The sequence below is a fragment of the Pezoporus flaviventris genome, unplaced genomic scaffold (assembly GCF_033815535.1).
Source record: "Pezoporus flaviventris isolate CSIRO_AGI_PZ_B2104156 unplaced genomic scaffold, CSIRO_AGI_Pfla_v1 ptg000078l, whole genome shotgun sequence".
NCBI lineage: Eukaryota > Metazoa > Chordata > Aves > Psittaciformes > Psittacidae > Pezoporus > Pezoporus flaviventris.
Window position 1 is genome coordinate 4,468,645 of NW_026892626.1, and position 18,804 is coordinate 4,487,448.

At 38.9% G+C, this 18,804-nt stretch overlaps 1 protein-coding gene across 1 annotated transcript in view; it reads right to left on the reverse strand.

Annotated features, from left to right (window-relative positions):
• Positions 1-213: 213 nt before the first annotated feature.
• The window catches only part of LOC133279812 (uncharacterized), a 65,352-nt gene continuing 46,761 nt past the window's right edge, over positions 214-18,804 (reverse strand). Inside the window, exons 2-4 of the mRNA XM_061473978.1 lie at positions 8,183-8,266; positions 1,168-1,272; positions 214-409 (exon numbers count right to left, since the gene is read on the reverse strand). Coding sequence (XP_061329962.1) covers positions 371-409; positions 1,168-1,272; positions 8,183-8,266 — 228 coding nt within the window. The 3' untranslated portion in view covers positions 214-370. The remainder of the gene's footprint in view (positions 410-1,167; positions 1,273-8,182; positions 8,267-18,804) is intronic.

Sequence of the window (18,804 nt, forward strand, 5' to 3'; positions counted from 1 at the left end):
CATGTTGCTGACATAGAAAATACTTCTTAGTCCATAGTAATAACCACTTAGCACAACAACTTGTATGTTATCAGTAGGAATGCTGTAAAGTTTCCCATTATGTCTAGAGGGGTATTTACTTTTGATCATGACTGCACTGAATTTATAGGGGGAACAGAGTGGTGGTTGTGTTTTTTTTTTCCTATCAATAAATTAACCAAAAAGCCACAACCCTGTGCATGTACTTAGTTTGAAACCAGGTGTACATTGCACAGCTGAGTAAAATGGCAGGTGCCATCATGAAACTCAACTGCTACAATAAATTTCAACAGATATGAGCCAGTCCTCATGATGACTGAACTGCACCACATGGTGCAGATTTTGGCCTATTTTACTGCTGCTGCTTGAAGAAAGCCTGTGTTCTATTTCTCTTCACAAAACAAACAAAAACAAAAAAAGTGAAACTATTTCTAAAAAAAACCCAGTTGTGTTGCTGTCATAAATGCTAAAGTTCAGAAACTTCAGTTTAGGCAAAACCCAACTATGTACACATTGCTACAAAGGAGGTGGTAGGAGTGTAACACATGCGCACTGCTTCACAGACTCAACCTTCTCAGTATGTTATTGAGAAGTAAAAAAGGTACCATTTTTATTTGAGAGGCTTGGGTTTGTTTTTTTAATACTACTTCAAATATTTTCATTTATAGTAAAATATGTTCAGTAGAAAAAATTCTCAAAGTATCTGTATTGAAGAATTAAAACTGGTTTGTATCCTAAAAGCTCAGAGGGTGAAAGTTTTAAGTCTTGCTAGAAAATCATGTTTTCACACGTTTTCAGGCATGGCAAATTTGGAAGAGGAGGGAAAGAAAGGAAGTTTAAAAAGGAAAAAGAAAGAGGGAAGGATGACTGGAACAGGTTTTGGGGTTAGGGGTTCTGGGTGTTTATTTCTAGTGACGACACCTCTGTCATCACTTCTATGATGTTTCACTCTTCCAATACTGTTACAACAGAGCCTCCCTGTGGTGAGAGAAGCCTACTCCCTCAAAGCCCAGCTTTAAACACTCCTCCGTTTTCCATTTGGAAAGGTCTTGAAAAAGTCTAACTTCTCACCAAATTCTAAACTATATTGCAACAGGCAAATCCACAATTTAAAAATCTATATAATATGAAAGTTGAATAAAAGAATGCCTCATTTGATGTTTCTTCTCTCAGCTTTAGGAAGCCTTGGCTGATGCAGACTGGTTTTGAATTCTGTTGGTTTGATAGGTATTTGTAAGCTCCTATTTGTTCTGCCTGCAAACAAGATGCAAACTTTAACTATTATTTTTCTACCTATCAAAAGACAGCTTTGTTAGAATCCTTACTTCACAGATGGAGGAGTTTTCGCTGTATGCTGTGGTTTTCCCCTTATTGTGAGATGTGTTAATTTCAAACTTAACACTTATCTTTGCAAAAAAAAAACCACCAAGAGAAAATTTCTTGCAACTGAAAGATTGCTTCAGTTTAGGCCAGCTACATTAGGTGAAACTTGAATAGAATGAGTCCATCTTGACTCCTCATAACCACTGATTTTCATCTTTCAATTATACTTTGAGGAAATAGGATTTCGTCATATTCATGGCTCACCACAAGCTATTTAGAACACCATCTAATTAAGGTCACTTTCTAGTACAATCAGTCAGACCTAGTACCAGATACACCAACAGTATTTTTTCTTTGATATTCTTACAGAAAATAGTTACTCAACTGATGACTTAAGCATGAAACACAACAGGTTTGTAGCAGTTTTCACACAAATTTAGACCAACAAAGTTTTATCTACCACCTCCTCCCATCAAAAAAAAAAAAAAAAAATCCCCATAGTTTACTTTTTCCCACTGACTGAGCTGCTGTCACAAATACAACTGCACTGACTTCATGCACTGAGAAGAAAGGTTATGAAAAACACTTCAGTCCCATCGTGATCTCTAGATTTCTCTGAGGACATACAGATTCCCATGGTGAAAAACATGTGCTCCTCAGGACTTGGAGTTTTGCAATTATTTATTATTATTTTCCCAAACAATCAAACATTTCAGAGATGGACTACACAGAACCAAAACAGCTCAAAAAGCATTCTGAACACAGACAAATACCTGTGTCTTTTCAAATGGGAAACCAGTAACTTCGTTTTGTTTAAGGGATCCACAAGTAAGCTTGGCTAGGCTGTCAATGCTGGGAGAAACAGACTTATTTTTATTCTTTAAACGTTCACCTTCTATCCAAAATGAAGAATAAATCAAGCTGAGTAAGTGCTTACAAAACTAACATAGTTCAAGATTGATCAACATTTCTTCCCCTCTCATTTGCTCAACTTGCTGTGACCTGCAACCTAATTGCTTCTGTAGCTTTCCATGCAGTACAGTCATCGAGGAGACATGTTTCCACTTTGAAGGGGAAAAGCAGCATGACATCTCATCACTTTTCATATCACTCTTTTCCCTCTAAGTTCACCTTTAAGAAGGCAATAAAACAATAATAAAAGCAAAATGTATGACAGTCCACATACTGTTCCTATGTTTGTCAGAAATCTAAGCCCCTCTAATAGGAACTCAAAACCCAGGATATTGAAGCAGTCTATGGACCATCCACAACAATGGTTTTGTTTGAAAAAAAGTATTAAAATCATCCAGAGTTTATTTTTTACCTGAACTGCTGCTGACATTTCTGCTTGTGTGTACATTTGATTTGTTAGAATAGCTGTAACACAATTTTCACAGAAGTTTAAAATATATAAACATATTTTATCTGAAAGGCTTAATTTACACTGTGACAGGAATACCTTTTAATCCTTATCAGAGCAGCAGAATATTACCAATCCCCCCTCCCAAAACACATGGGACAATAGTCTTCGAGAAATTACAGGCTCTCGGTATTACCTCTAAGACGCAACTATCCAGCAGGTCACCTCAGCCTGCCTGGTATAGTTTGAGAGGGATTCTAAATACCAATGACATCTTTGTAAGGAAGCAGGGGGAGAAAGCATGCATTCTGAGGTGCTGTTCAGGATGTGAGCTGACGTTTCTCTAGAGGTTCTTCCCCAGTAAATCAGTTCAATTGCAATGAAAAAAACCCCATGTGTGCAGAGAGGACAAACTGTGTATTACTCTTGATTAAAGAATTGAAGAATCATAGAATCATGGAATAGTTACAGTTGGAAAGGACCTTAAGATCATCTAGTTCCAGCCCCCCCTGCCATGGACAGGGACACCGCACACTAAACTATGCCACCCAAGGCTCTGTCCAACCTGGCCGTGAACGTAGCCAGGGATGGAGCATTCACAACTTCCCTGGGCAACCCATTCCAGTGCCTCACCACTGATACTGATACTTACTTCCTTTAAGGAAGGATTGCTCACTTTGTCACTAAATTATTTATATGGCAGAGCCATGTTTGGTAAAAGCATGTAGTGCTGTTAGTGTTTTAAGGTATCTATTAAGTTACAGTACTTGGATTTTAAAAAAATGAAATTAATCATCTCTTTCTATGCTATTTCCTGAGAAGACTGTTGTAATAATAAAACAGGTTGGATGTATGAAAGTTTTGTTAGTGCACCTCATACTAGCCTTTGACATACTAGAATTTTAATTTCAACATTTCTAAACTAATGGAAGGCTACAGATAGACATCTGGATAAAGTGAAAGCTTGCTAATACTTCAGTTAAAACACACAAACATCTGGCACATCTGTAAGCATTTCAGAGCACAACTGAATTTTAGTGACATTGTAAAAAAGAAAAGCCAGGAGTAACTGGCACTATTGCAGCTTTGTTTTGTATGTTCCATACTACATCAGCGTGCATGGATTCAACATTCAATTTCAATACCTAAATTATCTGCAATTGCTGAATTTCGGGTTTCCACAGGGAATAGTAGGGGTCCATCAGAACTGATGAACCAAGAAATTCAAAACAAAACCATTCAAAATAGCTACGCAAATATATCAGTCATTAAAGACTTAATTCATTGATCGAGACTTAATTAAAATAACAAAACGGCACAGTAAACAAACCTTAATAAACCACATTGTCGTGGTTTAAAACCAGTCAGGCAGCTCGTTCACTCACTCCCCCCCTTCTTGCCCTCCCCCTACTCCTGGAGGGATGGAGAGGAGAATCAAAAAGAATGCAACTCCCACGGGTTGAGATAAGAACAGTTTAGTAACTAAGGTATAACACAAATCACTACTGCTACCACCAATAATAATAATGATAAAGGAAATAACAAAGGAAAAGAATACAACACCTCAGCACCAGCTGACCTGTAACTCCCCCCCCGCCAGCCCGACCAATCACTGACCGATACCTCCTCCAACCCTGCCGACTACCAGCCCTTCTGTGTCACTCCCAGTTACATGCTGGGCATGACGTGCTGTGGTATGGAATACCTCTTTGGTCAGTTTGGGTCAGGTGTCCTGTCTCTGCTTCCTCCCGGCTTCGCCTACTCCCTGGCAGAGCATGAGGCTCACAAAGTCCTTGGCCAAACCAAAACATCATTGTTGTCAGCTCTGTTCCCAGGCCGAAAGTCAAAACCAGCACTGCACCAGCTACCAAGAAGGAGAAAAATGACTGCTACTGCTGAACCCAGGACACACGTACTAAGTTATGGCACTGAGAAAAAAAAAAGTAAATCCATTCAATTTACTACCTGGTGCATTTGTACTACCTGGTACTACCAGTACAATTTACTGGTTAAGAATGGACTATGCCATGCAGGAGGAACATTCATATTCTAAACATCTTTCATAGAAATAAACCCTGTTTGCTTCCATTTTAGTAAAACAACAAAGTTACTCTGTTTGCTTGGTAAAAACGAGCACACAGTAATTGTACTGCATTTCTGTGCTCTCTAAAATGTAACCATCAATTACTCACATTACCCAAACCCCAGAAATGTCATGCTTTTGGACTGCATAGTGTATGCTATTACTGAGGTACTTTTTGAGATCTACTGAGGTTCATTATCTCAGATCCAGGGTCACTTAATGCTCAAAAATACCAATAGATACCACTAGGCATACTGAAATGCCTACTTGCTGATAGGTCAATTTTGTAGCGTACATGGTAAATTCCTACAGACTTCATACATACATTAACAACTAAGCTATTCCAGTTGACCTGATGTGTAAAATGCCTGTCTAAGATTACAAAGACTAGGAACATAAGAAGCATAATAATGCTCAGAGAAAAAGATAACAGCTAAGGGGATATCTGTGACACTGGCACTGCCCATATGCTTGTCAAGGCTTTCCTGATGCTGCCATCAGGATATGTAGGAGAGAAAATATTAAGTCCCCAGGATGCATGAGATCTACTGCACCTGTTTTGATCAAAAAGAACAGCAATTTAACACAATAGCCTCAGTGTAGAAGATTCCCCCAAAAGAAACAAGGGAATCCTGGCCACATTCTGTGATAGTTGCAACCACACAAATGCCAGCTCTTAACTTCTTTCCTCTGATCACCTGTTGTTGATTACTGTTTATGAGTAAGAAACTTATAATCAAACTAATTGAGCTGGGTCAAATTGGAACTTATTCAATTATAAGCCAACAAACTTTCTTTGCTGATTTCATTTTTGCTATAAGCAAAGATTTACATATTCAGAAAGTAAAAACCAAATTAATACATTTTACTGAACAACACTGCTGACTGCCACCTCCCAGAACAGGCTAAGAAACCTCGTGCGTGCTTTGAGCAACATAAATTTGACTTTACAATAAAACCCAAAGGCCAAAGATACAAACTTGGTGTCAGCCATGCAAATGCCAGCCATGTGTGGTCCTGTGCTAAAAAGAATCTCATCCAGCCTCTGGACATACTGGCCATACTGTCATGTTTTTCCATCCCCATACTACTCAGTTGCACATTCATATACCATTGCTTTTTGCAAACAGCAAATAATTGGCAGGTTACATGCAATAACACACAATCCCTTCTATTCATGAATTCTACTAAACCTCTTACATGCTTATCAGTCATGAGCGAGACCTGTGCACAGGCCATAGTGACTGCAAACATGCAATAAAACTTGAAACTACCATGAGAAGGGACAGTTAAATTAAGAATTGCAGATGGACTGCAATCCTAAATCAGATTCCACACTATTGCGGTTGCACAGAATGGATTCATCAACATTAAATAAAGGAACTAAACATCATGATGCTGACAAGTGGTTTCTTCCCAGGCTTGAAAGCCAGATTCCAGCTAAACAAGGATTCCTGCAACTTGCAAAGTATTTTTTTTAGTACTCACCCTGCTTGTGTTCAATAATAAAAAAAAAAAAAAAAAAAAGAGTTACATTTCTGATTTGGAACGAAAAGTATTTGATAAATTGTAGGAAAATCCAGACACAGAAAAATCTGAGTAGAAATGATTTCTGTTTTCTTACAAAATTTCCTCAGGAAACAAGTTCTGTGATAATTTTCTAATTTTTTACAGTATTAATAATATCTTTGTTTTACATCATCTTGCAGCTATATACGTGCAGGATCAGAACAGCAGTAGCTGAGGGTCTGAGCAAATCTCTCGGTACTACAGGATAAGTGGAAAATAGAAAAAAAAACAAGGCAGTACATATAATACCTGTTTAAGTAAATAAAAGTAGTCTATGCACAGTAAATAACATTTCTGTTATAAACAAAGTATTTTGGGTTTGTCTATACAGAAGCCAAAGTAAGTTGTCATTCAGTAAGAAACTGGCACAATATTGGACCCTGAAACACTGGAAGAACTGATCATCTAGCTTCAGCTGTAATGGATAGGCTGGAGATACCAGCAACAGCACTGGACACCTAACAACAACTGTGTTGAAATCTAACTATTAGAATTTAACTGCTAATAAAGAAGTTGAGAGAAAATTTTCTCATAAATGCTTTAAAGCAATATAAGGACATTAACTACATTTTACTATTCAGCTCTAGATACATACCTTGTATATTCTGAAACGTGTTGAAGGGAAACCAGTGTAAGGTGATAACAAAAATGTATTTGTTGGTATAATATTAGGACAGAAAGCAGAGGGTCCAAGCTGGTTTACTACTGTATTTGGATAGTATACACTTGGAAGCATTGTCTGACAAAGAAGGAAACATACACTTTGTTGTCATAAAACTTACAGGATAAATCTGGTCATATTTGCAAGAAGTGCTAAAGTAACTGAGGTGTACTCAAACACAACAACAAAAGAAAAACACAGCAACACCAAAGCAACTTTTATTTTCCCCTTGAAGCTGAACTTTTTTTTAAAAACCCCAAACACCTATTTAAATTTTGAGGCTTGTAAGCATCTTCCTTGTCCTTATCCTGTTTCATGCTTTGTTTAAAGTTTCTGGGAAAAGGCCAAGAAAATATGAAAGAACAAAAAGATTTAGACTTCGAAGACTAAACAAGCATATTTCTGTAGAAAGAGATTCTTTCATTAAATATACAGTCAGCATGAAACTGGAGGCTGACAGTTCACAGAGCTACTTCTCCCATAATATTAGCTACAAGAACTTCAGCACAATAAAATACAATTATGCTAAGGACATGAGAAATTCCTGTTCTTCACGAGAATCAAATGTTCCACAAAAAAAAAAAAAAGATGCTTTTCAATCTTATATTTTCAGTACTAATGTACTAGTACCTCCCATGAAAAATGCTCATATATTAATAGCTATGTTATTAACATTTTCATTTACTCTATTATATTTTCAAATTCACTGCCTGAGAAAGTGGTTCTCAACTGGCAGTTCATGGGCCCTATACAACTGGCGGTCTATAGCTGAATGGCTGAGAAAAGGTAACTCAAAGAGGCAAGCATGCTGTAAGAACTTTTAACTTGTAATAAAGAGGGCTGACCATTCACTACAAAAATCCAATGGCTCTCCAGTAGGACACCCTCAAAGCAAATGTTGTCAACACATGTAGTGTCTACACCCAGTGTTGAGTTTATTCAGTTATGATGACTGAAAAGAACTATGTTGTAGTCCAAAACGGAAAACAAATTCTCAAAAGATCAACCAATTTAAGAGCTCCGCATGGATTATTTTTTTTTTTTTTTCTGTTCTGATGGTAAGCAACAGCAATGTAGCTGTCAAAGTCATCAGTTTCAGTGTAACATCCACAGTCATCTGTTAGTTTACAGGGGGGCATTAATACCTGTATGAGCATCTGCATCATACCTGGTGAACAGCCATTTTTGAGAACGCTTCCTCCTGAAATGCTTTCGCAGCTTGAATCTGTCTCTCAAGTTTGGATAGTTTCTTCTGCAACAGAAAAGAAACACAGCATGACTTAAATAAGGAAGCTAGATGTCATTATCATATGAAGAGTAGACAGTGAAACAACTGCCATGAACACAGGCTTAAAATAGAACTGTTATTAACTTACCTTTCTGTCACACAAGATGAAAAGATTGCATACTTTTGCGGTCCTTCTCAGGGAGTATACCAGGTACTATAATAGTCTTATGTGGTACACATGCAAAATATTCATACAGCTATGCAAAGACACTTACTAGGAATGCCATATGCTCTTTCTTCATAGGTTTCTTTGCATTGGACTTCTTCAACTCTTCTGTTTAAATTTTCTAGTTTTTGATTAAAGAAGTAATTTAAAATATCCATCTGCTCACCAATCACAAGATTAATCTATAATAAAGAAAAGCCATATTTCAAATCTAAAAGTCTAAAAATATTGAAACAACTACACAAAACCAGTACTGAATTTAAAATCTAACTAAGGTTTAGGAAAGTAAGGTCATTGCTTTCTATTGTTCATAGGGCATTTCTGGCAGGTAAAGACGTACATTGTCACTCTTCATTGGACTTAACTCACTTTACATAAAGGAAGTGTGAAAACATACTTAACTTCTAAACTTGAGAGGTAAAATCAGGATGGTATATTCATCATCATCACTACACTGGAATAGCTTTAAACAGTTTTTAAAATGTGCATAATTTCTCTATGTACAGAATTTAGGATTTGAATTTCTACAGGACTGATGATCAAAAATTGTTGAGAGGCAAGATATCTGCTCCCAAGCAGATAGTACTTATGAGCAAGTGCAGCTTGATATTCTGAGAAATAAAATATTCTTAATGACTATATAAAAACAAATATTTACATTTCAAAACATTATAAATAATATTGTTTATATTAAAATTATTTGTTGATCAAACACACATCAGGATAGGTGTCCTTGATACCAACTGCAATGAAAAAATATCCATATAAACAGGACTGAGAGTATCTTAATATCAAGAAAATAAAGACTTTTGTAATCAAGTAGTGGATTTCCTGGGGGGGGGGGGGGGGGAAACTTCCCATTAAAAAAAAAATATAAATTCCTGATCATTCTTCTCTACATGAAGTACTTGTTTTCTGCCTCTGTGATAAATTGCTGAACTGATTCCTTTCTTTCAATGACTTTACTGAATTGCTTTTGCTATGTTGCAACAATTCAATAGCTGTCTCTCCTTTACAAAAAGCAAAAGAACAATGAAAGTATTTAGCTTCTTTAATTCTCTTAATTAAAATATTTATTTCCTATTATACCTAATAATTGCTAAAATGTTGAGGCTTTTAAAATACTCTTAATGCCTTGAACAAAGCATTGTCTTGGTCCCAGTTTGAAAGAGAAATAAATCTGTCTCCAAGACAGACATTGATGAATAGATATTGATATGCTACAACACAGATAGATATCACAGGCACTTATACTGGAGACACTCACAGGACCAAATTTTTCTGGTCATTCACTACAGCCATAAGTTGAGAACTAATTACTGCTTTCTAATTTAGCTGTTCCTTCTCACCCTTTCCACTCCTTCACATATCCTTCTCTATTTGTCAGTCTTTCCTCTCCAATTCCAATGCAGACAGGAGGGACGTTTGTACTAGCAGAAATTGCTGTCAAATGAAGAACTAAGTATAATTTAAATTCCCCTTTTCACAAGGACTTCTGGCATCCAGTGTTTCAGTGGCATACAGCAGTGATAACATGGTTGACCTAATGGAGTTCAAGTCACATGTTATAATCCTTTTCCTGGTCACAATACATTTCAGAAAATCCCCAGAAAATGATAAAATCATGCTTCCCACAGAAGACAGTGGGAGTATTACAGCAGTTTCTAGACAGCTGATCAGTGTTAAGGTGTTCGTCCTTTGACTTCCTCCCTTCACTGAAGCTGCATAAAGAGTTCAGAGTTCTTCAATCCATCTTGGACACTATGGTCCTTATTCTAGGTCTCAAACAGTAGCAGCTGATAAAGAAATATTCCCTTAAAATGGAAAGGTACTAAAGGAGAATTTTCAGATATTCCCCACAAATGGAAATCATTATCTCTCTGAGTAATTCCTCCTGTCTCTATCTTCTGGAAGGAGCAGTCTGATGCACTTTCAAAAAGTGGTAGTCAGATCCAACTCACAAAGTAAATGTTACTTTACCTAAACTATGCAATAAGTGGGTGCATTCATATGTAAATTTTGTTTTATGTAGCAATCAAAATATTTAAAATTTGGGTAAGCAGAGAATTCAAACTAACTTCAGTATTTTCTCCTCTACAAACACCCATTTATAGTCTCCCTAAAAAGATGCAGTTGTCAATATTGTTAATCTAAATCATTGGTACTCCCCACAAATATACCTTAAGTCATAAACAGGATGATACCATCTATCTTAAAACACACATAAATTGACAATTCAAACATTCAAATCACTGCACGTCACCTTTCCCAAAAGACTTTCTTCATTTTTTGAGACTGTGCAAATAGGCTTTTGCTTGATTTCATCAGCAATCTTAATACATTTGCATGGGGTATTTTCTTCAATTACTGAGCTTACCCTCTTTCTTTCAGTGCTCCCTGAGGAGCAAAAAGGCCACCCTTAACCTTCTGTCTACATTACAATATAATTAATTACAGCTGAGGGCAATGGAGGGAGGAATTGTATCATTCAAATTAGTGATGTGCTTCCTTAAGTATACTGCAGCAGTTTGATCTTGAGAGTTGAGATGCAGTATTTTGTGGGGAAAAAAAAACCAACAAAAACAAACAAACAAACAAACAAACCCAAACAAACAACCAGAAACCAAATACTCAGGCATCAAGCAGGGAGAGAGGGAAGAGGGGGACAGAAACAGGATCAAGGTGCTGCTATGAATTTTCTTACTATTAAATTTTGTTAGAGTTACTTATTGAGACCTACTTTACCCTCCTCCTTTTTTTTTTTCCAGTGATAATATGCTCTCTACCTTGAGACAAGCAAATACAAGAAATCTTTTTCTGCTGAAATAACCACTGAGATGTCTAAAGGCTTTCCCTATCCTATTGTGGGCCAGTGCCTCTCATCTCTCTTTTACAGAGGTTTTTGACATACCCTGCATTTTGAAAGCCCCTTCCTAAGATTGGGGATTCTTTCTGCTTTATGAGCTGAGAAGATGGCCTGAGAGGCATGTCAGAACCATCATCATTTTACATACACTCTTACTACAAGCAAATGAAATGCCTCTTCTCCTAGCCCTCTTTTTATTAAAATGAAAAATTATAGAGGAAATTATTCTCTAGGGGATGTGATGAGGTAGTAAGAAGGAAGAGTCTTGCACCTGCAACCTAAAGATTGTACTTACCTTGCAAAAAGAACAGTATTCAACTTACTACTTGTTTGTGATGCTATGCAAATATAACAGGAATTTCATGACTATGCAAATATAACAGGTATTTCATGACTGTACAACAGGTGTTTTGCACTACAACCAAGGAGAAAAGGGTATTTCTGGTTCCCTCCACTGATAATCACTCAAGCAGCAGCACCAGCAGTAGATGCAGTTATTGAAATAACTGGTAGGGCTGGGACCAGCTCCCCACTCCTGGACAATGTAAAATCCAATATGCTGAGGAAGAATAGGCTGGTAAGGACACTGGCCTCCAAGAAAGGCTGTATTTTGACTCATTTAAAAATGAAACTGGGCTACCAATACCATGTGAAATTTAAACAAAGCAATTATTATTTTCATGCTCTAGGCCATCAGTGGTTTGAAACCACTTCCCTTTTCCCCACTCCAAAAAGACCAAGAAAACCTTGCCTGTTCCACCTCTAAGAGCTAGGCTTGCATGGCTGCCTTTTACACTGATACTTACTTTTCATTGTCACTTATTTTAGGCAGTGTACAGAAAAACTTTCTTGTCTAGACAAGACAGGAGAAAGTCTCTCTACTTGTAACCCTGAACAAGAAAAAGGAACACTCTTCTTCCTAACTGTAAGCATCCAGCAACTTCAGAATTAAGGATGGTTCCACACATTCTACAAGTACACCATTATTTCAGCTAGTAATTTTCTTGATCCTGGAACAACAATTCTCCTGCTAAGCTACTTGGTTCATAGCTAAGCATAAATCATGGTTAATTTTTAAGCATTTACCCTAGTTAGGAGCTAGAGACGTGCATAAGCCAGAACAGGAATTTTTTTTTCTTTTTTTTTCCCCCCAGGGGTAGGGAAATGAATGGAGGAGTATTTAGGCATTTGGTCTTCAACACCTGCCCTTCCTCCCTCCTTCCCCCCATAGCTGTCTTTTATCCTAAAGGTGAATGAAATAACTCTCCACTTAAAACTTCCTAATAATACGCATTTTAATGCCATCATTCACAACAATGTTTTCAAGGAACTAGTATTAATTCGAAATTTAAAGTTACTATCAAGGCTTTTTTTAAAGCTATTAAGCTTTTTGAACGAGACCAAAGTCATCACTGGCATGTTTGAAAAGAGGTGTTTTACTTATTCCCTTATGCATAAACACAGTATTATTGAAACAAAAATTGGAAACAAAGCTTACATCCAGTTGCAATATAAAACAAAAGCAAAGTTGAGAAAAATGCTTTGGTTTTACCTCAAACCTCCAAACTAAGATGTAATCACCTTATTCAGTAGTCTCTTGTTTCAGATTTGAAGTATTTTACCTAAAGGTTTTAACAATTGAAGATATGAAGTACCTGTTAAGCCCTCTTAGGGTTAATGCCCTATCACAGAGAAGAATAAATGTACCAATTCAATACAGTTCTTATAACTTCAAGTCCCAAATCCAACAACTCCTTCTGCCCAGGAAACCCTAACCTGACTTGGTAAGTTAGTTGCTGATGCTTGAACACAATTTATGCTGACCTATGAATTCAGAATAGGTCAAGATATTTCATAATGCTAGGTAAAATTATTATTAACAAAATGTTGCAAATATTCCCATAGCAAAGGTTAGTTAAAGGGCAAACAATTTCAAATAATAAATTACAATAATTTGTTCAGTAGAGAAAGTCTCTCCTTAAAGGGCATGTTTTTGGAAAAGCAGACTTTCTAATCTCATATTTCTCTGGGGGTTGGGGGGGAAACCAACATGAGATAATAATTCTGGAAAGAGTTTATAACTGTATTTTTCTTGACTTATTCTTAGACTCGCACATTTTATCCAGCAGCATAATTTCATCATTTTCCAAAATATCTGACCTCTCACTTCCACCCAACACTTTTAACATCCCCCCTCCCCCTTTCTGTATCTTGTAGTATTTCTGGGAGCAACTAAGCCAGCAAAGTTTTCCTCACACTTGAGCAAAACTTCACTAGCTGGTGCTGCTGGTGGTGTGTTTATGTCATTACATCTTTTATGAAGTATAAATTTTAAACATCTGGCATTTAAAAGTTGTATTGCATCTGAAATTTTGTTGCAAATTATCTCAGGCTCAGGGTTTTGACACTCTTGTTGAGTAATATTTTGATCAACGTTTACACCAAAAGAACATTCTGTGTTAGCCTCTGTTCTGTTTGTCAGAACACTGGTGGTATTCTTCATTTAGCACTGGAAGCACATTTGATTCAGAAAACATTTTTTTCTGTTAACGTTATCATTACTTTTGCAGATTATATCTAAGGTACCTGTCTGAAGAGAATGATCTCTAGTTTGCAAGCCATATAAAGTCTTCTCCTCCATTGAAGTATTTACTGTATTCAGCTTTTCTATTTGCTTTTGATTATTTAGAGCCATGGATTTTTTTGCTCTAAAACATTTATGCAAATACTCCATCTTCAAAGCCCTACAATAAAGAACTGGATTTTAAAACCAAATACATGGAGTAACAATATCTGAAGTCTTTACTTTTTACAGTTTTGAAAATGCACAGTATCTTATAAAACATTTACTATGGCAGTTTACTAAATCCTATTTTAAATATCTCTTCCTGTTTCAGAGCAGTAAGGCACTGCCATCAAGTTGTCATTCCTAACAAAGTAAGTGCATAGCCCTCATTAGACCTAAGCCAAATGCAATGAGTGCCCAATGCTGGTTTTCCAGACTTCTTAGTCATTCTCAGGTTAGCATAAAACACTTTCTAGTTGTGCAGGAAAACCTTTGTTGTTCATAGTAAAGATAGATACATGATTCGTAGAAACTTACAGCTGGTTCCGCTAAACTTCAGCTAGTTAAAAATACTCTTAACAGGGTTTATCTATGATCTCACTTTCAGAGGTAAGATGGCACCCGATTCTCGTCTTCTGAAGCCCCTATCTCTGTGGTCCAGCTAGATTCAATCCTATTTTTCATCAGATTCAACACAAAATGACTGAGAAGTTAGGAAGACAAAGATAAGCATTCAGAGCTGCTTAGAGTTCACTAAGTCACCTTCTCGTTACCCACCCCCCAGTATGATAAACGATACCTGCATCATACCTGGCAAGCATTTCTCAAAAGTCTCAACACCAGCAGAAATTCCACAACCACCCTAACACACATTTCAGTCTTCACAAGTAACTGGCCATTTAAGCCTGTTACTTCTCGTCCTATCCTCCAGGACCATTAGGTCATTCCCTCCATCTGCAAAGAAGCCCCCTTATATAACTGGAGATTAATGTTTCATCCAGTCTTGCATTTTCCAATTTATTTGGTATTTTCTTATAGATCACATTTTCCAGACACTTCTAAATAATCTGATTTTTCTCTTCTGGATGTGTGACACTTGGGGTGCATCCTCTTGGAATGCAGCATACACAGTGTGAAAGGTATCAGCACACTGAAAAAATATTGAAGACTTTCCTCTATTTTTTTCTACAGTTTTCTGTTGTTCCATGACACGCTATACCTACACTGATTTTGCAAGTTGCACAAAAGTAGCAATCCCAGCCTCCTCAGACAACTAAAATGGGTTGGCATTTGGCCTCAGAGCTAGCAGATTCTGAACCAGACCATACCTTCACGGCAAAACAAGTTGATTGAGCTCTTTTCTAGATCCCATGGAGTGTGTTTTGGGGAAAGATCAGTCCACTTTCAGAAAGGGTCACATTTCTGTAATTACACATTTCTGTAATCCACTTACAGATCAGGCCTCACAGAAAGGGCAAGGTGGAGTCAATGCATCAGAAGGCATCAGTATTCCATGCTGGGAGGTTATGAGGATGTTGGACTAGGTGACCTCCTGTGGCCGTTCTAGTCTGAATTATTCTCTGTTCCTATTCTATACAGTCTACATTATTCTCTGTTCCTATTCTATACAGTCTACGTCCATACTGCTACAAGCATGCCTGTGAAGAAACCATTATGTATTCAACGTGAACAACACAAAGTAAATTAGGGTTTGGGAATGGGAGTGAACCAAACTGATCATGTTAACACACTTTTTCTGCAACTGGAACTAACATGACAGCATTTCAGCCAGCTCCCTAGCAGCGCTCTCCCTGCGCTCCTTCATTTGTTTCCTTTCTGCTCTGTAGCCAGGAAGATTTTGCTAAAATAACCTAAGCAGTGCTTGTTCAGTCTTTGATGCAAATACCATAGCTTCCAACAAAAAAAAAGGCAAAATAAGTGGATTACACGCTTTTTCCCTTGGACGTTTTCCCCACCATGCTGCCACCATTTCAACAGTTTTCCCGTGGTCAGAGACTCTTGTCCTCTCAACCTGTATCTGAAATCCACATTTAAAGATACCTATTTCAGCTACATGTGTTTTGTTGTTTATGAAGATCACAGATAACCCTCACATACATTATTCACTTTCCCTACAGAAACAGCTCATGCCAATGCTACCACATTAATTTTGGAGTTTGTCCTGGTTTTGCCTGGGATGAAGTTATTTTTTGTTATGCATCAGTTACAACAAAACTCTTGGACGTTCAGAGGAGCTTACTGATACAAATTATACCCCATGCTATAATCTTTTGTGACAGGATAACACATAGGTGACCATAAAGTGCTTCTGCTCTCCTCTCTGCCCTCAGAGTTCCCTGCCCCACTGTCCTGACAGGACCCTAAAGCTGACAAACCCCTTCCTTTGCCCAGCCGAGGTGGCCTGCCCGGGACACGCTCCTCATCTTCCCCTTTGCCCGGCGGGCAAACAGGAGACAGTGCTCTGCAAGCGCTGCCCCAGGCTCTGGGGACGTGACAGAAAACCGTGGGCTCGCTGTCCTCCCGCCGTTGGCCGCCTGAGGAAACCGCTGAGGCCGGGTCGGGCCGCGCTGCACCGACCACTCACCAGCGGGAGAAACGGAGCTGCCCCAGGATGCTCCCGCAGCCCCGCAGCACCCCGGCCGCCGCCCGCGGGGGAATCGGCGCTCACGGGCACCTCGCCCAGGACAGGAGGACGGGAACAGCTGAGAGAACCCCGACTCCCCCTCGCCAGCCAGAGGGGTCCGTCTGCCCCGGGCCCTCCCTTTCGTTCTGGGGGGCGGTCCTGCGGGAAGCAGCGAGGCGTTACAGCTGGAGCTGCGTCTGCCTCCCGTGCCTTGGCCGCTGCGTCCGATCCTTCCCGCAGCAGCATTGGCGTGGCCCGGCAGCCTCGCGAGCGGTTGGCTGCCAGTTCGAGCTTTAGCTCGTACTCTGTCACTTGTGGTCAGCAGTGAGGGCAGTGGAGGCTCACCCCGAGCCAGGCAGCGCCTCACCGTCCGCGGTGAGGGAGAGGGAACACGGGCTGGGCTTCACCCCGCTCAGCGCCCACTGCAGCCCAGCCCCATGGTTTCTGCCCCCGCTGTGTGATCGGGAGAAGGGACACAGCTCTTGGAAGGAAGTTTTCCAAGGTGTTTAGGCATTTGAGGAGGAGTTAGAGGAATATCACTTCCTTATGACAAATCCCAGTGGTAGGAACGGTATTTTTTCCCCTCACTAATTGTACTACTAGAAATGAGCTGGCACTAGTAGGCTGAAGTGGAAATGAAAGACTGTGCTTTTCTTGCTGCTCATAACAAGTCAGACTACACTTCATATACTTTCTGTGTTTGTCAAATAATGTTTATTGTCCTTGGAAATAACGATATGCAATTATTATATACTGTTTTTCAGTTCAAGTTGGGCTTTTCTTTAGTGCAGCAGATTGGTGTATCCTATCCCATGAACAAGCTCCTATAGCAAAGTATAGGGTTAGTGTTTGTCCTGTGCAGCTCACTACAGTAAGTATAGCTCTCCCCTTGTGTGCAGGAGGGTATTGTTTTTAAGACACTCACCCGCTGCCCTTACCTGAAAAATGATGACTGCCCGATCTTCTCATTGCTTCAGCCTTGCCCTTGATATTCAGTCGTTTCATGTTAGTTTTGATTTATTTGCTGTTGTTCTGAGTGACAGATGCATTAGCTTTCAAGGTCTGGACTTCAAGTAGCATTTTGTGTGTTTAGCACTGTGAGGCAGACTCGAGTCGTACAAAGATGTGATAACTTCCAAGGCTTGGACAATTTGCAGAAAAGGACCTTGGGATCGTGGTGGCTAAGTTGAACATGAGTCAGAAGCAAAAGAAGGTTTATCTAATGTTGGGCTGTGTTGGCAAGAATGTGAGTCTTGTTTTCTGTTTGACACTTCTATACTGCATCTGGAGTTCTATGGGCAGTTTGGACTTGCCAATGAAAGAAAGAAATTGACATAATGGAGTCTTACAAAGGGCAACCAACATGATTATGGGGCTGCAGCACATGATATGTGGACAGAGGCTGAGGAAAATGGGTTTGATGCAGCCCTAAGCAGCTTGATGTAGTTGGATCACTTTGAGTGGGCATTCCCACTCAAGCAGGGTTTCCTCCCAACCTAAGTAATTTTATGCCTCTGTGATTCTGCCTTTCCACCTCTCAACAAATTGCAAGCCAGACCATGTTTAAAAGGGTACAGAGAGGGGAATTTGGGGGCAGATTTGCTCAAGGATTTGGAAGATACTTGGAAGTCCCTATGGGTACAGGATGAAAGGATTTGACAGTTTGCTTCAGGGAAGACAAAGTCCTGGAAGTTTTCACAAATGTGGCTCCTTGCTGTCTGCTTGAGTGGGTTCAAGCTTTGGGATCTCAGAGCCAGAATGCTTCTTTCCAAAGCTGAATAGCAGTGGCAAAGCTCCAGCTGACCTGAGCTGGTTCCAGATGTGGAAAATTCCTCAGTGTGAAATTCCAAGGTAAGGTAGCCCACCTCCGTAAGGTATTACTACTATCATTACAGGAAGATATATTCAACAAGCAGCAAATACTATGAGTATAGTTAAAATAGGAAAAGACAAAATATCATTTCTTCATAAAACCTGCATTGTTAGTGTTCATAAATATAAACCATTTTTTTTTTTCTTCCTAGTATTGTCAATATTTGTTTCCATGGATGATGGGACATACAGAACTGTTTCTTCCATCAGCAGTGCTAGTGTATGCTGGTTAGGTGCTGCTCACAGTATAGCCTCAGGCTTTTCCAATTTAGAACACAGGAAAAACCAGAGACCTCCTGGTACAGGACAGAAAGACCATCTGTGAAAGGGATTTAGAACTTTGGTTTTTTTCCTATTTTGTCTGAGGTAAATTTAGTGACCGAAAGAA